This window comes from Ciconia boyciana, chromosome 7, assembly GCF_034638445.1.
Source record: "Ciconia boyciana chromosome 7, ASM3463844v1, whole genome shotgun sequence".
Lineage (NCBI taxonomy): Eukaryota > Metazoa > Chordata > Aves > Ciconiiformes > Ciconiidae > Ciconia > Ciconia boyciana.
In genome coordinates, this window is record NC_132940.1 from 3,582,067 (window position 1) to 3,601,298 (window position 19,232).

The 19,232-nt window shown below is 40.0% G+C and overlaps 2 protein-coding genes across 6 annotated transcripts in view; one reads left to right on the forward strand and one right to left on the reverse strand.

Annotated features, from left to right (window-relative positions):
• Window positions 1-19,232, forward strand: part of DOCK7 (dedicator of cytokinesis 7) — a 109,849-nt gene that overhangs the window by 34,886 nt on the left and 55,731 nt on the right. For all 5 annotated transcript variants that reach the window (XM_072868995.1, XM_072868996.1, XM_072868992.1 and 2 more), the window contains exons 11-14: window positions 2,055-2,220; window positions 2,888-3,030; window positions 5,254-5,347; window positions 6,906-7,068. In XM_072868995.1, the coding sequence (XP_072725096.1) occupies window positions 2,055-2,220; window positions 2,888-3,030; window positions 5,254-5,347; window positions 6,906-7,068 (566 nt within the window). The remainder of the gene's footprint in view (window positions 1-2,054; window positions 2,221-2,887; window positions 3,031-5,253; window positions 5,348-6,905; window positions 7,069-19,232) is intronic.
• On the reverse strand, window positions 9,239-18,069 carry ANGPTL3 (angiopoietin like 3). The gene is made up of 6 exons (XM_072869008.1): window positions 17,572-18,069; window positions 16,314-16,536; window positions 14,570-14,683; window positions 12,932-13,027; window positions 10,776-11,048; window positions 9,239-9,420 (listed from the first exon to the last, which is right to left on the reverse strand). The coding sequence occupies exons 1-6, from the start codon at window positions 18,067-18,069 to the stop codon at window positions 9,239-9,241; spliced, it is 1,386 nt and encodes a 461-aa protein (XP_072725109.1).

Consider the following 19,232-nt stretch of genomic DNA (forward strand, 5'->3'; position numbering starts at 1 on the left):
ATCTTGATGCCTTGTTGGGGTAGAGTAGTTAAAGGTCATCCGTTTTTGTAGCTGACAGGGGAGATGTGTGGTTACCATCAAGCTCAGTCGTCTGTGATTCCCTGTCCCAAAGGATCAGCTGTGTGCTTATAGCCGGGTCAAGTGAAGGCAGCCTTTGATATGAATTTGCAGTAAAATTTCAACTTTTCCATTGCTTCTGCAGCTTAACCCCATCACAGTACCTCTGCCTTCCTCTGGAAGGGTTATAAAGTGGATGAAATGTGTTAACAGGAGATTCTGCATCAGGCCTGGTTTTGAACTGCAGTGCATTTCTGGTTCTTCTTTTCTCCTATTTTCTGCTGATTTTTCTTTTTCCTAATATTGTAAAGAAAGGCCACACACAACAGCAGGATAAAGCTGTCCTTGTTACATATAGTAAGGATAGATTTAACATTTCATACTTTAGTGTTTGGTTTTTCCATTAACAGTGTCCCTTTAATTCCTGCCTTCAGCAGTTTGGGCACTGTCCTCTAAAGTGCAGTGGATGGCATGGGCCTGCCCCAGTTTGACCGATTCTTTGTCTTTCCCACGCATGTTTAAATGCAGCCTGTCTCCTTGCTGTAGAAGCCCCTTGCTCAGGCCTAAAAGCAGAGGTTTCCCTGCAGAGAAGAATGCCATCTTATTCCCTGCAGTTGGCAGCTGGTTGCTCATTGGCGTGTGTCAGAGTCTGGGTGGGAATTGCAGGTTTGGTAGGTTGAGGAACAAACAGGAATGCTGGTAGCACCTGCAGAATGCAGTGGCACCTGGACTATGACCTTTCCTCAGTCTTATCCCCAACAGGCTGCTATTTGTTTTTCTCCAACACCATGTGGCTATAGAATAACAAATCACTGATTGTATTGTTACTTGAGCTAAGTATGTTATTTTACAACTCCAGTTTGTAAGATGTACAAGAGAGCTTGAAAAGGTAACCTTGTGTACGTAGAATGTGAAACTCTGCTTTTGAGCCTCAGAAGTGGTTCCTAATTTAATGTACAATTGGGTTGAGCCAAGTGAACATTAAAAGGTAATAGTGAGGACTGAACGAAGGAAAAAAAACGAGAGATGCCAGCCCTTCCTGTGATGAAGAGGCTTTCCATTATGTCCTTTTTCAAAGGAGCTGGGATGTTCATTTGTTAGTTTTGATCAAACTCTAACAAAGTTTTGCCTTCCTAAAGTTCTAATATATTTTTAGCGGAAGAAGTTCACATTTTTTGTCTATCTCTGTCTTTATATCACTGTGCCACAATATGAAAAATTGATATCTTTCACCTCAGGTATATAGATAACAAAAGTAAAAAAGTACGTTTCCTGTGACCAATAAGTTGACTTGTGCCTAAGTGAAATTTTGGAACTGGATTTGCAGGATGCTTGGAATGTAGGTGAAAAAGTGATATTTCAAGGTCTCCTTCCCAAAAAGGTGCATAAGCATGTCCTGAACTAGAAGAATGTGAGCAACAGAGCGCGCTCTGTTGTTATCCAGCCCCCTGTCTGGGGACGTCTTAAAGGCCTGTAGGTAACAACCTTTCTAAAGCAAAAAAATTGCTCTTTAATATGCAGAATTATGGAAAAGTCCTCTCTTATTCCTTTTTCTCCTCAATAAAATGAGTATGATACTGCTAATTTGAGGAATGCTTTCAGTTTCCCATGCAACTCCAGATGATCTGAGCACTTGCTGCATAAAATCACATTAAGAAAGGCCGTTTCAGACTTCAGAGTAAAATTCAGCTTTTCTTGAAAAGGCAGTGGGCAGATGGGCTCACTGGGATTTGACAGGCTATTCAGGAGGCTTAAGAGCATGAAGCCAACTGCTCTATCAGGCTGTCCCGTGTCTGGTACTGTTGGCCTGATGGCAGTTTTGTGAAGCAGGCGGCTGATTGCCTAGCACTTAGTGATCCTCCTCTAGAAGGTGCTATTGAAGCACAAATTCATTGCAAGTTAGAAAAGATACCATTGTTGCTTACTGATTTTGCTAAATGAACCTTTGTTCCTGTTCCTCTCCTTTTAATCTCTTGGATTGAATATTTTCTTCACAGAATAAGGAAAAGTTGGAAAAACTGAAATGCCAGGCAGAACAGTTTTGCCAAAGACTAGGCAAGTATCGAATGCCTTTTGCCTGGACAGCCATTCATTTAATGAACATTGTGAGCAGCGCTGGAAGTTTGGAAAGAGATTCCACAGAAGTAGAAGTTGGCACAGGAGGTATGGTATCTGGCATCCGCGAGAAGGAATGTGGACAAATCCAGAGTTTACTAAAGTCTTGATTCATACCCTGTATCTGCCATTGCTCCTTTTATTGCTTTCCTCCCCCTGCCCTAGGCCTTCTGATAGTCTTGGGTCATGGTTGAAATAAAACAGAAAAGTCCATGATAACAAATGGATTTATCTTTCAAGGATTTTACAAGCAAACCATCTGTTATATTATTTAAAACCAGGCTTCTAAGACTGAGAGAGCGTTACAGGCTGATGAACATTTTCCAAAGGAGTGGATTAATCTTTGTGAACCACACAGCTCATCTGAAACTGCTCTTCAGCATCCCCAAAACTGCCAACTTCATCATCTTTCAGAGCAAGAGAAACACATAAATCTCCACACGATAAAGACTTTTATAATAGCAGTAAGGCACTGGGGTGAGGTTGCTGTGAGAGGAGCAGAAGTAGTCAGCTGTGCTTCATAGCCTCCTGATGCCTCAGGAGTATGATTGTCTTAGCATAACCACCTCTTCTATCACACTTATTGCATAATTTCCAAAAGCAGCAGCTCTCTCCTTGTGTAGAAAATCCTGGTTGGAACAGAAGTAGGCTCTTGGACAATTGCTTTTCTTCTTTTTTTTAATTCCTCCCCCTTTTTATTTTTTATTTTTTGAAGAACGTAAAGGATCATGGTCGGAGAGGCGGAATTCCAGTATTGTCGGGAGGCGTTCATTAGAGAGGACCACAAGTGGGGATGAGGCTTGCAATTTGACCAGTTTTAGACCAGCTACTCTGACAGTGACAAACTTCTTTAAACAGGTATTGTATGAAGCTATCTGATTAAGGAGTTGCTCCTTGGACAGAGTGATTTGGTCATGTGAAGTCAGTTTAGACCCGAATGATTAATTTGTGATGCTTTCAATGGATGTAATGTCTGTTCCCTGATCACAGGATGTCTTTGAACAGCATGCAGTGGGTTTATTATATCACGTGCTTAATTCTGCCAGCAGTGGGTCCACAGTCGATTGGTGGATTCTTTCAGTAAGTTTACTGTGAATAATTACGTTATGGAATTTGAAATTATTAGCTGGTTTTGACTTGAATGATAAAGTGTTGTTATGGTATAGTGACTTAACTACTCTAACTAATAGAACTGGGTCTCCCCAGGAGAATTATCAGTTTATTTTGCTCCAGATTTTTCTAACACTCATTGGAAAAATCACTGGTCAACATATTTAGAAAAATGCTCATAGAAGCAAGTTCACAAAAACCGAGGATAACTTCTTTGGGTTAGTATGTGCCAAAAAGCATTCCAGATGCTTGGCCTAGTCTAGGAGTTGCATAGCCTTTATCATGATGGTCAGTTGACTCCTTTGGTTTCATTGGGTGATAGAGAATCCCGTTGAAACATGAGCAGGCTCAGAACCAGGTTCATCAATGCGATTTGAGGTTGGCATCAGTTCCCTGGACACATCCAGGGATGCCTGAGAAAACAAGCATTTCACTTCTGATGCTGCTTTACTGAGTGGCAGCTCTTGGGATTTTCCTGAGAAGCAGTAGGAAACATGATTAAACAGAATAAAATTTTTAGTTAAGCTTAGAAAATGGTTTCAGTTCATTAATTTTTGCTAAGATTTGCTTAATGCCACATCTGGTTCAGGAAAATCGTTACTTGAATGTCACCTTTGTGTATAAAAAGGGATTTAATAGTGAGCAACCAGATATTTTTTGGACTGATTTCTCAATTATTGGGAATACAAAGATTTAGATACTATATATTGAAAGTTGGTTAAGCTCTTTTTTTTTTTCCCTGATTGTTTTGGTTGTGTGCCACTTTCACTGTGGGTAGCCATCCAAAGTCTACTTTTAAATACAGTAGGGTAAATAAGGAGAAATGTCATCAAGGGCATGAAGTTATCATGGTGCAAACCATGTAAGTGGAGGATGACTCATGCCTCTGGTGCTCCCTGCTTTCGTGAAACTCGGTATGGCTGTGACTGGGCTCTGCGAATGGTATCTCTGGGGTCTCAGTGACACAGAGCAGCACAGGAAGTTCCTTTTACTTGGGGTGCTAATAAAACCCAGTTCTGTACCGTATTCACCCAAGATGTAGAAAGTAAGAAAAAAAATGTATTACAGCACTGCTAATGCAGCCATTCCACTGACCATGGTCTGCAGCCCTCTTTGTAATATACACCAGTTCACTAAGTTAGTAATGATTTACAAAAGCATATATTTATTTACTTTGTCAAGGTTGTTTTCACTTGACAACTTTGAAACAGCTTGTTTTATTAATTTATCCTTTAAAAATTGCCAAACATTGATTTAAGATTTTAAGTTTCTAATTCTTCTGTATCTTTTATTTTTTATCTTCCCTTCCTTTTCTCCGTTGAGTACAATTAATTGAGTACTACCCAGCGTTTTTCTCCTTTCATTTGCTTCTTTTTTCATATTGTGATTTATTCCCTTTATTGTCAGGTATCTTCTGCTTTTGGATAGTTAGAGGGTGGCAGAGTCACATTTTCTATAATGTTTCCAAAATTAATGAAATTCTGAGCTACTAGAATGTGGCACAAGGAAGACTTGACAACAGACTCTTTCCACTTCCCACCATTTCTTAACACTTCTCCTGAAAAGTAAGACTCTTTTAGACTCATACCAAAGAAAAGGCAGAGGAGAAGGAATGAGGATCACTACCTGAATGACGGATACTTTTTCAAACTATTATACTTGCTAAAAATTGGATATTTTGGGGAAATCTTTTAACAGCCATTCTCAGTTTTGAAAAAGATAATATTGATGGGGAGAGAAAAGGTTTTCAATGAGAAGTTCCTGCAGCTGTCATAATGATTAATAAGGAAAAAAGGAAGGAAAAAGGATGGAGAAATGATCTGTAATTTAGCATGTTAATCTTAACACCTTGTTCTGGGAAGGTACATTTTGATACCAGAGGAAAGAGACTATAGTATTAGATGGTTTATTCGTTCTCTTGCAGTCCTGAAGGGTTGTGTAGGTAACCATTTTCTTCCCAACATCCAACAGGAGGGCGATCGCCTGAGCGATGAAGATTTGTACAAGTTCCTTGCTGACATGAGACGGCCATCATCAGTGTTACGGAGATTGAGACCTATCACAGGTATTGAACGAGATCTTTTTGGCTCGCATGTGTTAAGGTATTTGGTTAGTCCTTCCCAATTGTCACCCAGTTCCTATAAGTAAGCAGATGAAAAAACCCTAAGAAGTCGTTGACAGCATTCCCTGGTAGACCACGAGCACTGAAGGTGGCATTTTGGCAGGTTTTTCATTGGCACGTGTGCACATGCAGCTCCTGTCACACTGAGAGTACCATCTATGAGAAGAGGATGCAAACTCCAAACCAAAGGCTGAGGAACCCCTGGTTTTCTGAGTAAAATACCTCTCTCTAGCTGAGAGGCGATCTCTCTCCTGGCTCTCACTTGGTTAACAGAAACAGTCTCCACCTCTGTTTGAGAAAGGGAAATAAAAACCCTGGCACACCAGCAGTGAAACATCATTGGTCCCAGACCTGTGCTATTTCTGACAATATTTACTTAACCTGTTCTTTAAAATCTCCAGCAACAGCAATCCTACCTCTTCCTTAGATCATCTCTTCCAGCACTCAGCTGTCCTTGTAGTGAGGTTAGGTATTAAGAAAACTTTGCAAAATTATCTTGCTGCAAATTAATCTGATTATGGTCTGTCATGCCCTCAGGGCAGTTATCACAACCTTTCAAGTACTTGAATACTGTTATTAGTTCACTCTTCTTCACCTCTGTTTTGTAGCCTAACCAATCTCAGGTTTTTTTCAACCCTTCCTCAAAGGTTCTGAATTTAAAATTACCTGTTACTCTTTGCTAGAGTTTCTTTAATCTGTCTGTGCTTTTCTTCAAGCACGGTGCTCTAAACTGGGTATGCTGCTCCTCCTAAGACCTCATGCCAAGCAAAGCAGACGAATTTGTCTCCAGTGTCTTACACGTGCACTGCACACCTTAGATGGGTCGTAGCTTTCTTCTGGACATTGGTTTATTGTCACTACTGTTACCCAGCCCTTTTCTACAGAATTGATCCATGCCAATTTTTTTTTTTTTAACGTTTGCATGTTTGGCTTCTCCTTCTTAATGCAAGTCCTTTGCTCTTTCTTATGTTTCCCCTTAGTCATTTGATGCCATTTCTCCAACTCTCCTCTCTTCCAAATTTTTACAATCATTCCAGCCCCAGTGCCATCCACCAACAAGAAGTGTGCTGTCAGTACTGTCAGCTGACTTGCTAAGGAAAATATTCAATAATCTTGGTGCAGATTAGCTTTCAGCAACTTGTGATGTATCCTTCTGGTTTGATAGGCAAGATTTCTAATGCGACTTTGAATATTGTTTTTAACAGTAGTTGGGCCTCACAGTGGCATTATTATGGTATTTCCCCAACTTGCCTATCAGAACAGTATTTGTTAAGATATATCTTTTCTGTTGGTTCTTACTATCTGGTACCCCAGTTGCCCTAGATATCAGTTTGATTCACTGTTATTTGTTTTTAACAGTTCCACATTGGCTCTAATTTATAATTTCTTTAGTTATGAAATTAATATATAGGATATTAACCTGAAGAAACAAGGCATGAACAAGCTTTTTTATTTATATTTAACTTCTATTTATTGTAATAAAACCATTTTCTTCTTACAGCTCAATTAAAGATAGACATATCTCCAGCTCCAGAGAATCCCCATTACTGTCTAACTCCAGAGTTGCTGCAAGTCAAACTTTACCCAGACAGCAGAGTTAGACCTACAAGAGAAATCCTGGAGTTCCCTGCCAGGGATGTCTACGTTCCAAATACCACATACAGGTTAGAGTTTTGAAATACGTTTCACATTTCAAGACCTGAGACTGGCCAATCTAGAAATTCCTACCTTATCATCTGGTTCGTTGCAAAACTTGCTGTATCAGTAGATCTGCTGTGCCAGAGGCACAAAAAGGGTCCAGACTGACACAGCAGAAAGTACACAGATGTGAAGGGCCAAACATATTTGCATAAACCTTGGCTGTGAACAGGAACATGAGAGAAGTTTCTCCATTTCCCAGAATTCACAGTGAAATTTAGTTGATTTCTTTCCAGTTTTATGTAGTTTTTTTCTTTGTCTTTGTGCTAAAGTCATCATTCTCTTACTGTTTCTATTACTTTCTGACACTTCCAGTGACTTACTTTTTTTCTTAAAGTGGGGGATAAAAATCAGGAAAATGCGTAATCCCTTCGTTCATATTTCCATTTTGATTTAAAAGCAATTTCTTTATTTACAATGCTGGGAAAAAAAAATCTTCTGAAGATCTGGAAGATAAGAAATTTTTCTAAAGTATCTTGGGAAACAATAACCTTTCTACAACTAAGCCCAGGCAGGGAGCAGGTTTCTTTTCATCATGTACCACTATTCATTTAAAGCTTTTTCACAGTACCTTTGAAGACATTACACCTCTGAGTGAAACTGTCTTCTTCTGTTGAGTAATTTCACCAACTTACTCAACAAATCAGTTACTTCTTGTTGTAGAAGTTAAATAAATACAAACCAGGTTTCTATAAACCAAAGCTTACAAGAAAGAGTTTAGTCAAGTTCCGTATCTCATGTCTTTTCAAAAGTTTTATTCATTTATTTATTCATTCATTTACTTACTTATTTTTAGAGGTTGGACAGGTAATTAAACATTACAATGCACCAGTACAAATAAGCAGCACTGTGTGATGTCGTCTTTGTAATAAATCCATGAGGAGTAAAAGTATTTTTGCAGTTCCTCTGTAATTAGTACATTCTGTTCACAGTTGCTGCACTCTGACAAATTACAATTTAAAACCATTTCTTGTATGGTTGCAAATGTTGAGATAAAAAATCCGTGCTCTACAAGGGTTAGGTAACATATACGAGTCAATATGACTCAATGTAACTGCAGAACTGGGGTCCTTGTCAGTCACCACTTCCACAGCTGGTCATCCACAAGCATGTCAATAGTCCTTCTGCCTTATAGCATTCTGCAGACGAAGTTAAACAAATGTGAATGTGTTCTCAGGAGCAGGACCAACACTGTCACGTAGGTTGTGCCTACAGGGTTTGTTGGTTGGTACCATTGACTCCATTGGAGCCGCCCCCCACAGGCAACTGTTCTCTGTTTGAAAGGTGTTTTGTCATGTGCTCGCTTGGTCTTTCATTAATTTCTTAGATGTACTAAAAGGTCGCAGAGGGATGGCTCTGAATCCATTTCAAACGAGAAGAAAAGATCTCTTATTTATTTCAGTAAGCTTTGAAGCTTTGCTCTGAACTTTCAGCAGGAAAGTGTAGTTCTTAAGTTATTCTTCAAAGTGTGGAATCTAAAAGATTAGGTCTGTGCTGTGGCTTACTTGATGTGTGTGTACACATCTATAGCTGCATGAGTACAGTGCTTCAGTGAAGATTGGCCTGAACTACACTGCTGAAAATTTGTCTGGAAATACACGGAACCCTAAAATGGGGAATTAACCATCTTTCATATGCTCATAGAAACATTCCACAACAATAACATGAACCAAATATCAGTTACTTTACGAAACAAAATTTCTTTTTTTCCTATAGATTAATACCTATATGTCTGCCGTAGCATTTTGCCAGCCCTTTGTTTACTGAAACACTTTTCATGTTCTCTACTACACAACCCAGAAACGAATGCAACAGCCTGAAAACCCATTCCCCCAAGCAATACTATCTTAACACATGACTAGGCAGCCGATTCCTAGGCATTAGAGTTTCATCCTGGGGAGGTAAAAGCTCCACGTAAGTTACAGCATGTTGACATTGGGGCTAGGGCGAATGAGAATACTCACCAAACATACTGTTAGACCATCACAAATGCCTCAGGGTTTATGTATTGGAGAATAGTACACCATACAGTGTATGGATTTAGACATGCATCTGTTACTAAACATAACATGAACTTCTTTGATGTAGTGAAGTTCAGTGTATATGTTCTGAATTAAAATGCGTCAGGTTGAGCATTCAGTCAAAACTTTTTAAATCTGTTGGGTGTATCATTATTTTGGTTGACTTGAGGAAGTAGTATCTTCCTTTCTTAGGCTTCCAGTATAAGCCTTTTCTTCTCTCTAGTCTTCCTCTTGACCTTGGTGTGACGAATTTCCCATTAAGATTGGTTTCCTCACATTCACTGTGCCACCAGCCTCCTAAGGAAAAATATTGTAGTGTCAGTTACTGTCAGTTGTACTCTAACATATTGTGCTCGGTTTCCGAGTAGACAGCCCCCGTTTGCAACATAAATCTTCTTTAGACCAGTTCCAGCAAAAGTGACAATCACCCAGTATACCCAAATGAAACGGTGCTTGTATGTATACCCACTTACACTTGCAAGTTGAGGGCAAATACAAAGAAGTTGTGCTCCCTGTGTTGTCTGCTTCACATAAAAGAAGTGGTGCATAGAAAACTGCACACAACAATGCTGCCACTGAATCGGGACACTTAGGAAGTTAGGTCCACACTTTCATGTTTCCCGTGACCCTCTACAACTGACTTTCTGATTTGCTGATGTTTTTCTCAGGTACAAATAGTTAAATCCCCTGCATCTACAGGAGGCTGAAGAGCCTTTAGTAAACAAATTCTCTTTTTTTATTGGCTGGTGTCCTTAACCACGAGCTTGAATTGTAAGCCCAGTTCTGCTGGCAAAGTACTGGAAGTGACTCTGTGCTAAAAATGAAAGTTTAGCACTTTGGAAGTCATTGGCCATCTGCTTTATGGTCACTAGAGCTGAGTAACACTCTCAGTCTTGTTTCAGACATTAACAATTTTCAAGCCTAGAACGACATACAAAATGTTTGTTGCATGAATTCTGTGCAATTCTGTATCCTGTGGTTTAATCATTAATTGCTTTTTCAAGTGTTTGCTTTTTGCTATGAACTGGCAAAACATAAAAGCTTCATAAAATCAAAGAATTAGGAATTCTTTAACCAAATTATCTTCCAGGAGAAATACGTCTTCAGCCTCGCATCTCTCTTGCTCTTTAGAGAGCGATTGTAGCATGTATACTTGACAAACAGCTAAAATCTCCCTTTGAGTGGAATCTCACCATCATTCTTAACTTCTGGTTTGTAGTCAAAATGAAGTTAAGAGTCCGTTTGTCTCCTCTTGTTTTGCAAGGAGGGATTAAACAATCCGACCTAGGGCTGCCACACCAGAGCAGGCATCAGAGGAAGAACTGCCCTTTACTTCATAGCTCAGAATCTCATCCTGGGCTTTTATTTCAACCTGTGCTGCTAGTTCCGTTTCTGATGTTGGTGGTTTGCACAGCGTCACTATGCTTTAGTTTTACCTATCTATAAAAGAGAAAGGTGATGTCTCATTGTAGGACCCTGCTATCTGCCAACGAAAAACATCTTCTGCCCTTTTCTGCAAGTGGAAAGATGCTGCTACCGTCTCTGTTCTGTATCTAAAGCCAGGCTAATATCAGTAAATACCCACTAAAGCATACTACCATCCTTCATGTAACAAAGAAACTGCCATGGTAATATACCCAGCATACTGATACCTAGGTAGTTTTCTGGACAGTTGAAGTCATTTATTATGTCCACGTCATGGTCTGCAGTTGAGAACCGCAGTTCTGTCTGCTCCGGCAGTGCATTGGGGATGCTCCCGGACATCCGTGAAAGCTGGAGAGTGTAGTCTGTTTCGGGGCCTCCCAAGCTGAACGCATACTCGATGTAACGTTTATTATCTTTCCAGTCCTGCAGCTCAATCCGTAAGATGTAGTCCCCTTGTTTAGTAATGGAATAGGTCTTATTCAGGCCTAGCCAGAATTCCTCTGCAAAGTCATAGTAAATAGACGCTGTTAGTATGGAACTAGGCATGAAAACAGTTACCATGTTTTTCAGATCTCTAACCCATACCTCAGCTCATTCACCTTTAAAATATCAGTATTTGAAAATATGTGTTCAAAGAAGCTGCGCAATGTCAGAATCAAGACATGTCAGAGGTGAGGATTAGGCGACAGAAGTCACCGGGCAGAGAGTTAGTGGGGAAGGGGTTATGTGATAAACTTGCCCTAAAGCCCCGTATTGCTCACGCTGCTATTGAAATTGTTTTTATAGATAACCTGCAGGTAGTATGTGTGAAAATTTAGTATTTCAAAGGATTTATTCATTGCTTTAATTAAATCAATAATATGAGTCTTGGGGACTGTTGATCTTTTCAGAGGTCTCCTGCTACATTCTTTTTGTTTACCTCTTCTTAATTGCACACTAGTGATCAATAAAAGCAAGAGATATAAATGAACTGGAGCTTCTCTCTTAACTTTCCCACCTCTTGTGAAACTCTGAGAGGGAGCTGAAGACATTTTAAACACGCATAATTGTAACTGTGTGACAAATGAAGCACATGACATACATAAAACCTAATTGCAATTGTTGTATTTTTTAAGGAAAGAGCTGCAGAACTAAACTAAGGTTTCGATACCCTTGTGTACAAAGTGAATTTAACTTGAGCATTTTTCTTTTGCTAGAATTCTTGATAATTAGTTTAATTAGTTTCACAAATTATATTCATTCAGTAGCTTATTACCAGTGCCGCTGGTATCGGTGCACAATAGGTAATTGCCACATGTAGAAATAGTGAGCTGAATGTGAGTGCCATACATGCAGGTGGCATTTTAAGCAATAGAAGACAAGATGGTTCAGTAAAATACTCCCACAATTTACAGGTAAGGAGCAGTAGCCTGTTACATTTTATCACCTTAGAATATGCTGCACAGAACTGAGTAGTACATAGCTGAGAGTGATGCAATCCTCTGCAAAATCTTTCTGACACTGAAAAGATGTGGCTATATATTGGTTTAGTATATGGGAATTGGAGACCAATCAAGGAGCAACTGTCGCATTCAATATGATCAGATGAACTATACAGGTAGAAGTCTACCTCAGTTGTGAGCTACTGTCCCAAAATGTGGGAGAGGTTGAGATATAGCAGCTCTTTATTGTAGAAGAGGTGGAAGTAAGTCAATATTGCTGCCCACATTGGTGAGGTTTTGATCTGTGCTGTGCCTAGAAAGTCAAAATATTTTCTAAACAAAAGTAGAGTCATCTCACTGTACGAGAAAAATAGGGAAAATCTGCTGGCTGGGGAGGCTGTTGGGCAGCACTTGGTGCTACAAATTCTTTGGAGTTGATGATTAACAGGGAACGTGGGTGTTTCCTCACCCTATCCAGCCATGGAGGGGATTGGCCACCTCGCGGGGAAGCCGGAGGTATTTGTGCAGGGGAGCACATGCAGCCTCTGGCTCTCTTGAGGTCGGAAAAATTGGTGTGGTGGTTTTAAGGGAAAGATCATTGCAGAAAGTTTGAGAGAAGGTAGTGACAGCAACCTGGTGAGGTTTTGCGTTTATGTGTATGCTTTAAAGGCTTTTGGGGGTGCTTTTATGAATAGTAAAATCTCAATAATTAAAATAGCATTTAAAGCATTCTGGCCTTGATTCAGCAAAAGTTTCTAAACACATATTTGAAGGTGTGTCTTTGAGAATTTTACTGAGTTACATTTTCTAGTAAGCATTTCCTGGTGTTCCACTAATTAGGTAAGCTGTTCAGATTTGATTGCAGGTTTTGTCTGCTCTTATCTGAACACCTTTAATTAAGAAGATTCAGCTTCTCAAATGAACTGATACAAAGAAAAGACACACAAAAAAAGCATTTTTACCATTGAGTTCACCAAAACCGTTTGCATAGGCATCCCAGGTTTGGTTGAAATCTAGTGATCCATCCACTCTGTTCTGGATTACAGTCCAGGAACTGCCTGTGAATGCGAAGGGGAGATAAGTCACAAGCCTGGCTTAAGTGTTTAGAGCACTAGAGGGAAGATGGAAAGTAACTGAGACCGTCAGCTGCTGACCTACAGACTGCAATGCTGTGGCTGCCCTTATGTGAGCTCACTCTCCACTGCTGTGAAGAAGAAAATAGGTTTGCATTGAAGGTGGCTCCATATGAATACCACTTCTCATTTTGCAACAGACCTGAGTGCGCGTGTACTCAGCTATAAAGCCTCTCGGCTCTACAGAGAGCAGATGCTCAACTCATCTTGGCCTTGGCCTTATTAACTGTCCATGAGTGTGCTCTTGGGTGCTCCAGTTTTGAGGTAGAATGAGTTAGCCTAAATCTTCATGAAACAAATTTAAGTGAGCACAGCTGAAGAGAACATGGGGCCATTCCAGTGTCCTCTGCCCCGCTTGCGGTGACTCAGCTCACTGGACTTAATTTGTTAAGCTGCCTTAACTGGGTTTCTTTTGTTTATGAGGGCTGAGAAACACAAACAGAGAGAAAATGATGAGATATGAAATGTTCCAGACATTTGATCAGATTGTCATACTCCCTCTATTGATTGTGCTCGACTGCTGGGGCAACTCCACAGAAGGTATGAAGTGGTGAAGGCCATGTCCACACTAGGGCTGTGGCGGGGTCTTTCTCTTGACCAGGTCATGACACCCTCGTTTAACCAGTTTCAACAAAAGTAAGCAAAGGAGCTTTTTGCACAGGGCAATCCCATGTCGCTCTGTTTACACATCCAAGCAAATCACACGGCCCTGCCACGTTTGCATCTGTGCGTTGCCGGGCTCTCTAGGTAGCCGTGGCAAAGGGACCATGTGGGGAAGCTGGGCAGGACATGCACAGAGCAGCACAGCAGGATGATGCATTGCGGGGTGAAAAAAACAGGGAACAGTGAATTGGCCAAACAGTGTGTGATCTCTGGGTAGTGGCAAAAGGAAGAGACAAATGGGTTTCTTACAAAGATGGAGCTTGGGTAGGTGCTGTGCATTCTGGTCCATGACAATTCTGGACCTATATGATACATAGCTACTGACTCACCCAAACATGATACAGGAATCCTGTCTCCAGGACTCACCTCTTTGGGTTAGTTTGGTATATCTAAGTTTCAAGCAGTAACTCTTGTTAATGAAACAAAATTTTACTACGGTATTTACTAGTTACTGTTTTATTTGGAAAAGCTATTAACGGTTGCAATATAATGGCATTTATAATTGCCATTTTCATTATCTATAGCTAAAGGGGCTTGGGTTTTTTAATATGCTTAATTTACGTCACATAATTGAAAGTCCTTTCCTTGGTATAAACAAGAGGTGAGTAAAGAATGAAAGCAGTGTTAAAGAGACTTCAGGATAGGGGAGACCTGAGTTCAGAGCACAGACAGGCCGGTAAGAGAAGTCAAGAGGATACATAAATCGTGATAAGGTTTAGTGTAGTTTGGGATGAGACACGTTTTTTTGGCTCATAAGAAACTAGTTATGTGAAAATTAGACTGTTGCTAGCACAGCTGTCTTACCATATTTCATTTCACAGTAGACATCGAAAGCTTCTGAGCCGTTGGGCTTGATAGTATAAATACCACTGGACTGTGTGCCGCTGTTATAAAGAGCAGTGCAGTCAGGAGCGGCACCTAGGAAAGCAAACAGCAGCCAATTACAAATCCTGTTTTGGATGTGGTAAGTTTTAATCCAGCTTTGTAACTTGAATTTCTATATGGGATAGAGCCAAAACAAAAACTAGAACAATCTTTTTGGTAATTTAATTTTACAATACATGCCATGAAATGGACAAACTGCTTTGGGCTTGGTAGTACAGCTGCCAAGTTGTAAGTAGGTTGGACCGCCTGTATTTTTTAAGTTAGGCAAGGTTTCAGTTTAGATAATTTTGGAAAGTTTGTAAGGGCTAAGACTAGACTCTGGCAAATGGATTTTCCTACCCCTTGTAAAGTTCCCAGGAAATACTGTTCCCATTGCTGCAGTTCAAAAATGCCTCTCAACTTTAAAGAAATCTCTTCCAAATCTTAGAATTAGCCAGCATGAAGTAAATTAGTTCTCTGTTCATACTCTCCAAGGCAGGCATCAGCAACATCAGAAGTGTCGGTAAAAGGACAGTCCCAGCACATGTTTACAAGGGGTGAATGGAGGCTGAGGGTTGAGGACAGGATTACTGCGTTATTGGGCGTTGTTCCTGTATGTCACCCCAGAGACGAGTACACATATAGTGGGGCTAAGTAGATTATGACATTTTTTCCAAAGCACAAAATTTAGCTCCTTCCCCCAGCACTGTTTGTAACATAAGAGTCTTTTGCTTTTAGTCTTTGACTGTTAAAAACCAATGCAAAACTTTAACAGAGAATACTGCGAATGCAATGTATGGTATAGTCACGTCTAAGAGAGAAGGTCTCACCATTAGATTGGTATGTTACAGCTGTGGCGTTGCGCACAGGAAAGGAGATGGCTTCTGGTTCTGTTTGCTCGCCCGTGAAGGAGTTCTCAGCGAGTTCCTGGAGCTCTATGTGGTTTAGCTGAAAGAACCGTAATTACAGACTGTTAATTTCCCAAGGCTCTGAAATGATGAGACTCATGTATCAAGCTGAACAATGCCATGCAGAGAATAATTTTTCTTGTGAATGTAATCCTTTAGAATACCCAATTTACAACATAAAAATAACTTTAGAACCGCAGTGGTGGATTTCAGTTGCATGAATGTCAGCTGTGCCACTGCTCAAACAAGGTAGGATTCATGAGGTGAGTAAATGATACGTTCTCACGAGGTGCACCTTAATGGGCAAACAGATTTAACTTATTTCCTCAGGTGACATCACTTAGACAAATAATACCAACATCTAAAGAGCACAGAACCCACAGTTCCTTAGGCTGAAATGCATTTTCCTTTTATAGCCTCCTCTTAGGAATAAATTAAATATGAGCATGTCAGTTATACCCAGCGATATGGTGACACATGTTGAACTGCAGAACATGGTTCCCTATTGGAGTGAATATTGGAAAAGAAGAAAGAGGTAGAAAGTAATGATACTTAGAAGACCAATGAAAGAACAATAATATGATAGATAATAAGAGGAAAAAAAGGAAAATTAGCAGTCAGAAAACACAGCAGCTTGCTGTTGATAGACAGTATTTCAAAGCTGTGTTCTTTGTCATCGTGTGCCCTGGCCTTAGCCCTCTGCCTGGCAGCACAGCAGTCTCTCACCCAAAAAGGTGCCTGTTTGCCGTCAAAATTGTTTATACCCTCCTTTACACCCCCAAACTGTGAACAAGAGGGATGGCTGACCCGAATGAATGGGCCATTGACTCCTCCAGTGTTAGGACAGATGACAAATTCTGAAAAGAGAAATAGAGATGGTTCCTGTACCTTGTCCTCCAGCTCCATTATTTGATTGTGCTGTCTGTCGAGTTGCACATGCTGGTCCTCTACGATTTTGAGAAGTTGCTTGATGTGGTTGTCCTGCTGCTCCACAAAAGCCTGAGGACAGGAAGGGAGGGAGGAGGGTTGTGGTTAGAAGCAGGAGAAGACCTTCACAGTAGCACTGCCTCCATAACTCTTGTCGTGGGGCCAGTTTTGAGAGGCACAAACCATTTAACGTTGCCTTTCCTTTTCCAAAGGGTTGCCTGCTTTGCCTCTGAAGGAGCAAATTTCTTTGCCTCTGAAGTGAACACCTGTTTTTTTTTGAGACAAACTACTGGCAGCTTTGTAGACCTTTTTTGTTGTTGCTATTTTCCTTCCATTTTCACATCCAGAACCTTCATAGGTTCTGTGAAGTTGGCCCTTGCTTCAAACTAGATGTATGCCACTGATCAAAAAAAGGAACAATTCCCAGCATTTAGGGTATTAGCTTGGGATTTGGGAGATCTTGATTCATCTTTCTGCTTTTGACACGAACATCCAGTATTTTCTCACACAAGTTGCTTAGCCTTTTTATGCTTCTGCAAAATACAGTTAATACTTCCTTTTCCATAGGAAACCTTATACCCACCTAAATACTTGCATGTATTGACATTAAGTCTATTAACACTTGCAAGGTTCTTTGGTCCTGCAGGTCATATAGATACTATAGGTGTCCCTCTTTAAAGGTTTAAGCTTCCTGTTTTTATACTGAGCAGGCAGTTCCTAGTGCATTGACTTGTAATGAGATGATGACATACAAACCTATGGACTTGGTAATCACATCATTTTCCTGATTGCAAAATTTTTTATCATTATTATTACAGAATTTCTTGCAACTGATTTGCAAAAAAACCCCCCAAACCTGAAAAAGATACAGAGCCTTATAATTTCACAATTTTCTCACTGATCTCACTGGGGAATTTTACTGCAAAATAAACAATATGTCAGATGAAGACACTGATTCTTTTAAGATTATCGCAGTGATTTGTTTCTCAAAATGCACGGTAGTACTACAGTGAAGAGGAAACATGAGCTTCTATTGCTTAACTATCAACAATAGCATTACAATTTACTTTGGCTTTGTGTGTCAGGGGATTTCACAAGTCTACTTACTTTGAGTGAAGAAATGTCTTTTGTCTCTTGCATTGAAGGCTGGATAGTGGCCAGTTTAGTGACTTTGTCTTCCAGTCCCCATACTTTCTCTTGCAGCTGGATTTTGTTTTGTATGAGGTCTTCAATCTTCGAGTTCATCTCCTGTGAGAGATTCTTTATCTCTTCATTGTTGATTTGCAGTCTGGCTGTAGTTTGTCTGAGCTGTTCTTCTTCTTCTTTGATTTCACTAGTTTGCAGTGAGAGCTCATAAAAGGACCTATCAAAAATGTAAAGTTTTTGAAAGATGTCATTCATCTGCCCCTTTGTCTTATGGACAAAGTCTTTAAGACCATGCCCAAGCTGGAGGAGTCCATTGGCTAAGATTCGTACATCATCTAACATGGCAAATCTTGATTTCGTCTCAGGAGATGCAGCAGAATCAAAGGGAGAATAATCCTTCTCAGCTCTAGCTGAAAGAGCAAGTGGGGCAATGAATAGAAAGACGAGAATGATTTTCATGTTTTCTGCTCCTGATACTCTTTGGTTGTTCAGGATGCAGAGACTTTTCCTACTGACAATTTTTGCTGTGTGACTGTTCTGGGTTGAAGAATTTGATCTATTTATACTCCTCTTCATTTTAGAAGAGGCAGACCAACGAGTTGATCATTAAACTGTGTGTATTTGAACAAATGTAACCCCTCTCGAATGTAGGTTGATACCTCGGAAGATAAAACTGAGAGATGGGCATGTTGCTGATTAAACTGGTTCTGAACTTTTCTGTCTGCCAGACTTTCTGTTATAAAATGTTATTGATGACGTAGTGTTTTTCACACAGTGCTTTTTAATAGATTAATTTTGGGTCATAATCTTGATAAGGGCCTAAATTGTTTCTTGTTTGCGTTGTATGATTCCTTTCATTGCCTCAGGAGTATAAAAGGGTTTACCATACTTAAGAGCACTGGACGCTGTATTTCAGGTTGTGCAGCTCCTTGATAAGCTATGGAAGGGCAGAATATTCCCAGATGATTCACACAACTTGATTCTCATCTTGTACCATTTTCTGATGTAACTCATTGTGCTGCAGTGGATTTACTTGTCATCTAGTTCAGATTAAGTGAGAAAGAGGGAATTAGGTCCAGAGATTGCCTGGATGTGATTCTACTATGTTAAGGTTTGTGCAGTAATTTACACGATATACAACTTATTTTTTAAGAGCTGCTTTCCAGAGGTGGGTGAGATAAATAATACCTCACTTACATTTCTCACCTTACCATTCTTCTTACTGTTTAAGATTCACACTACATAAAGCAAGTCTACAAGTACTCTGAAATAAACGTCCTGTTCTGCAGTGGGTCTCTGCATGGAAGTGTGTATGTTTTTCGAGTAGTATTGCAGTATGAATGAAAGGTATTTTTCCTTCTGGAATCACTCATAGCAATCCAAGAAATCAAAATCAATCCATGCATAATATACTCTGTACTTTGGAGAATTTTCAGGTTTTTGCTAGATTCTTGTATGTTTAAGTCTTCCCCTGGACTTGTTGTTGTTTTTCACGTACATATGCACGTATGATGTGAAGCATCAATAGAAAAATTGTTTTAAAAATGAAGTTGTTATACGTTGAACTTCCTGTGTGATGAAAGGTTAATAATATGCAGGTAACCTCCCCACCCATAATTAAA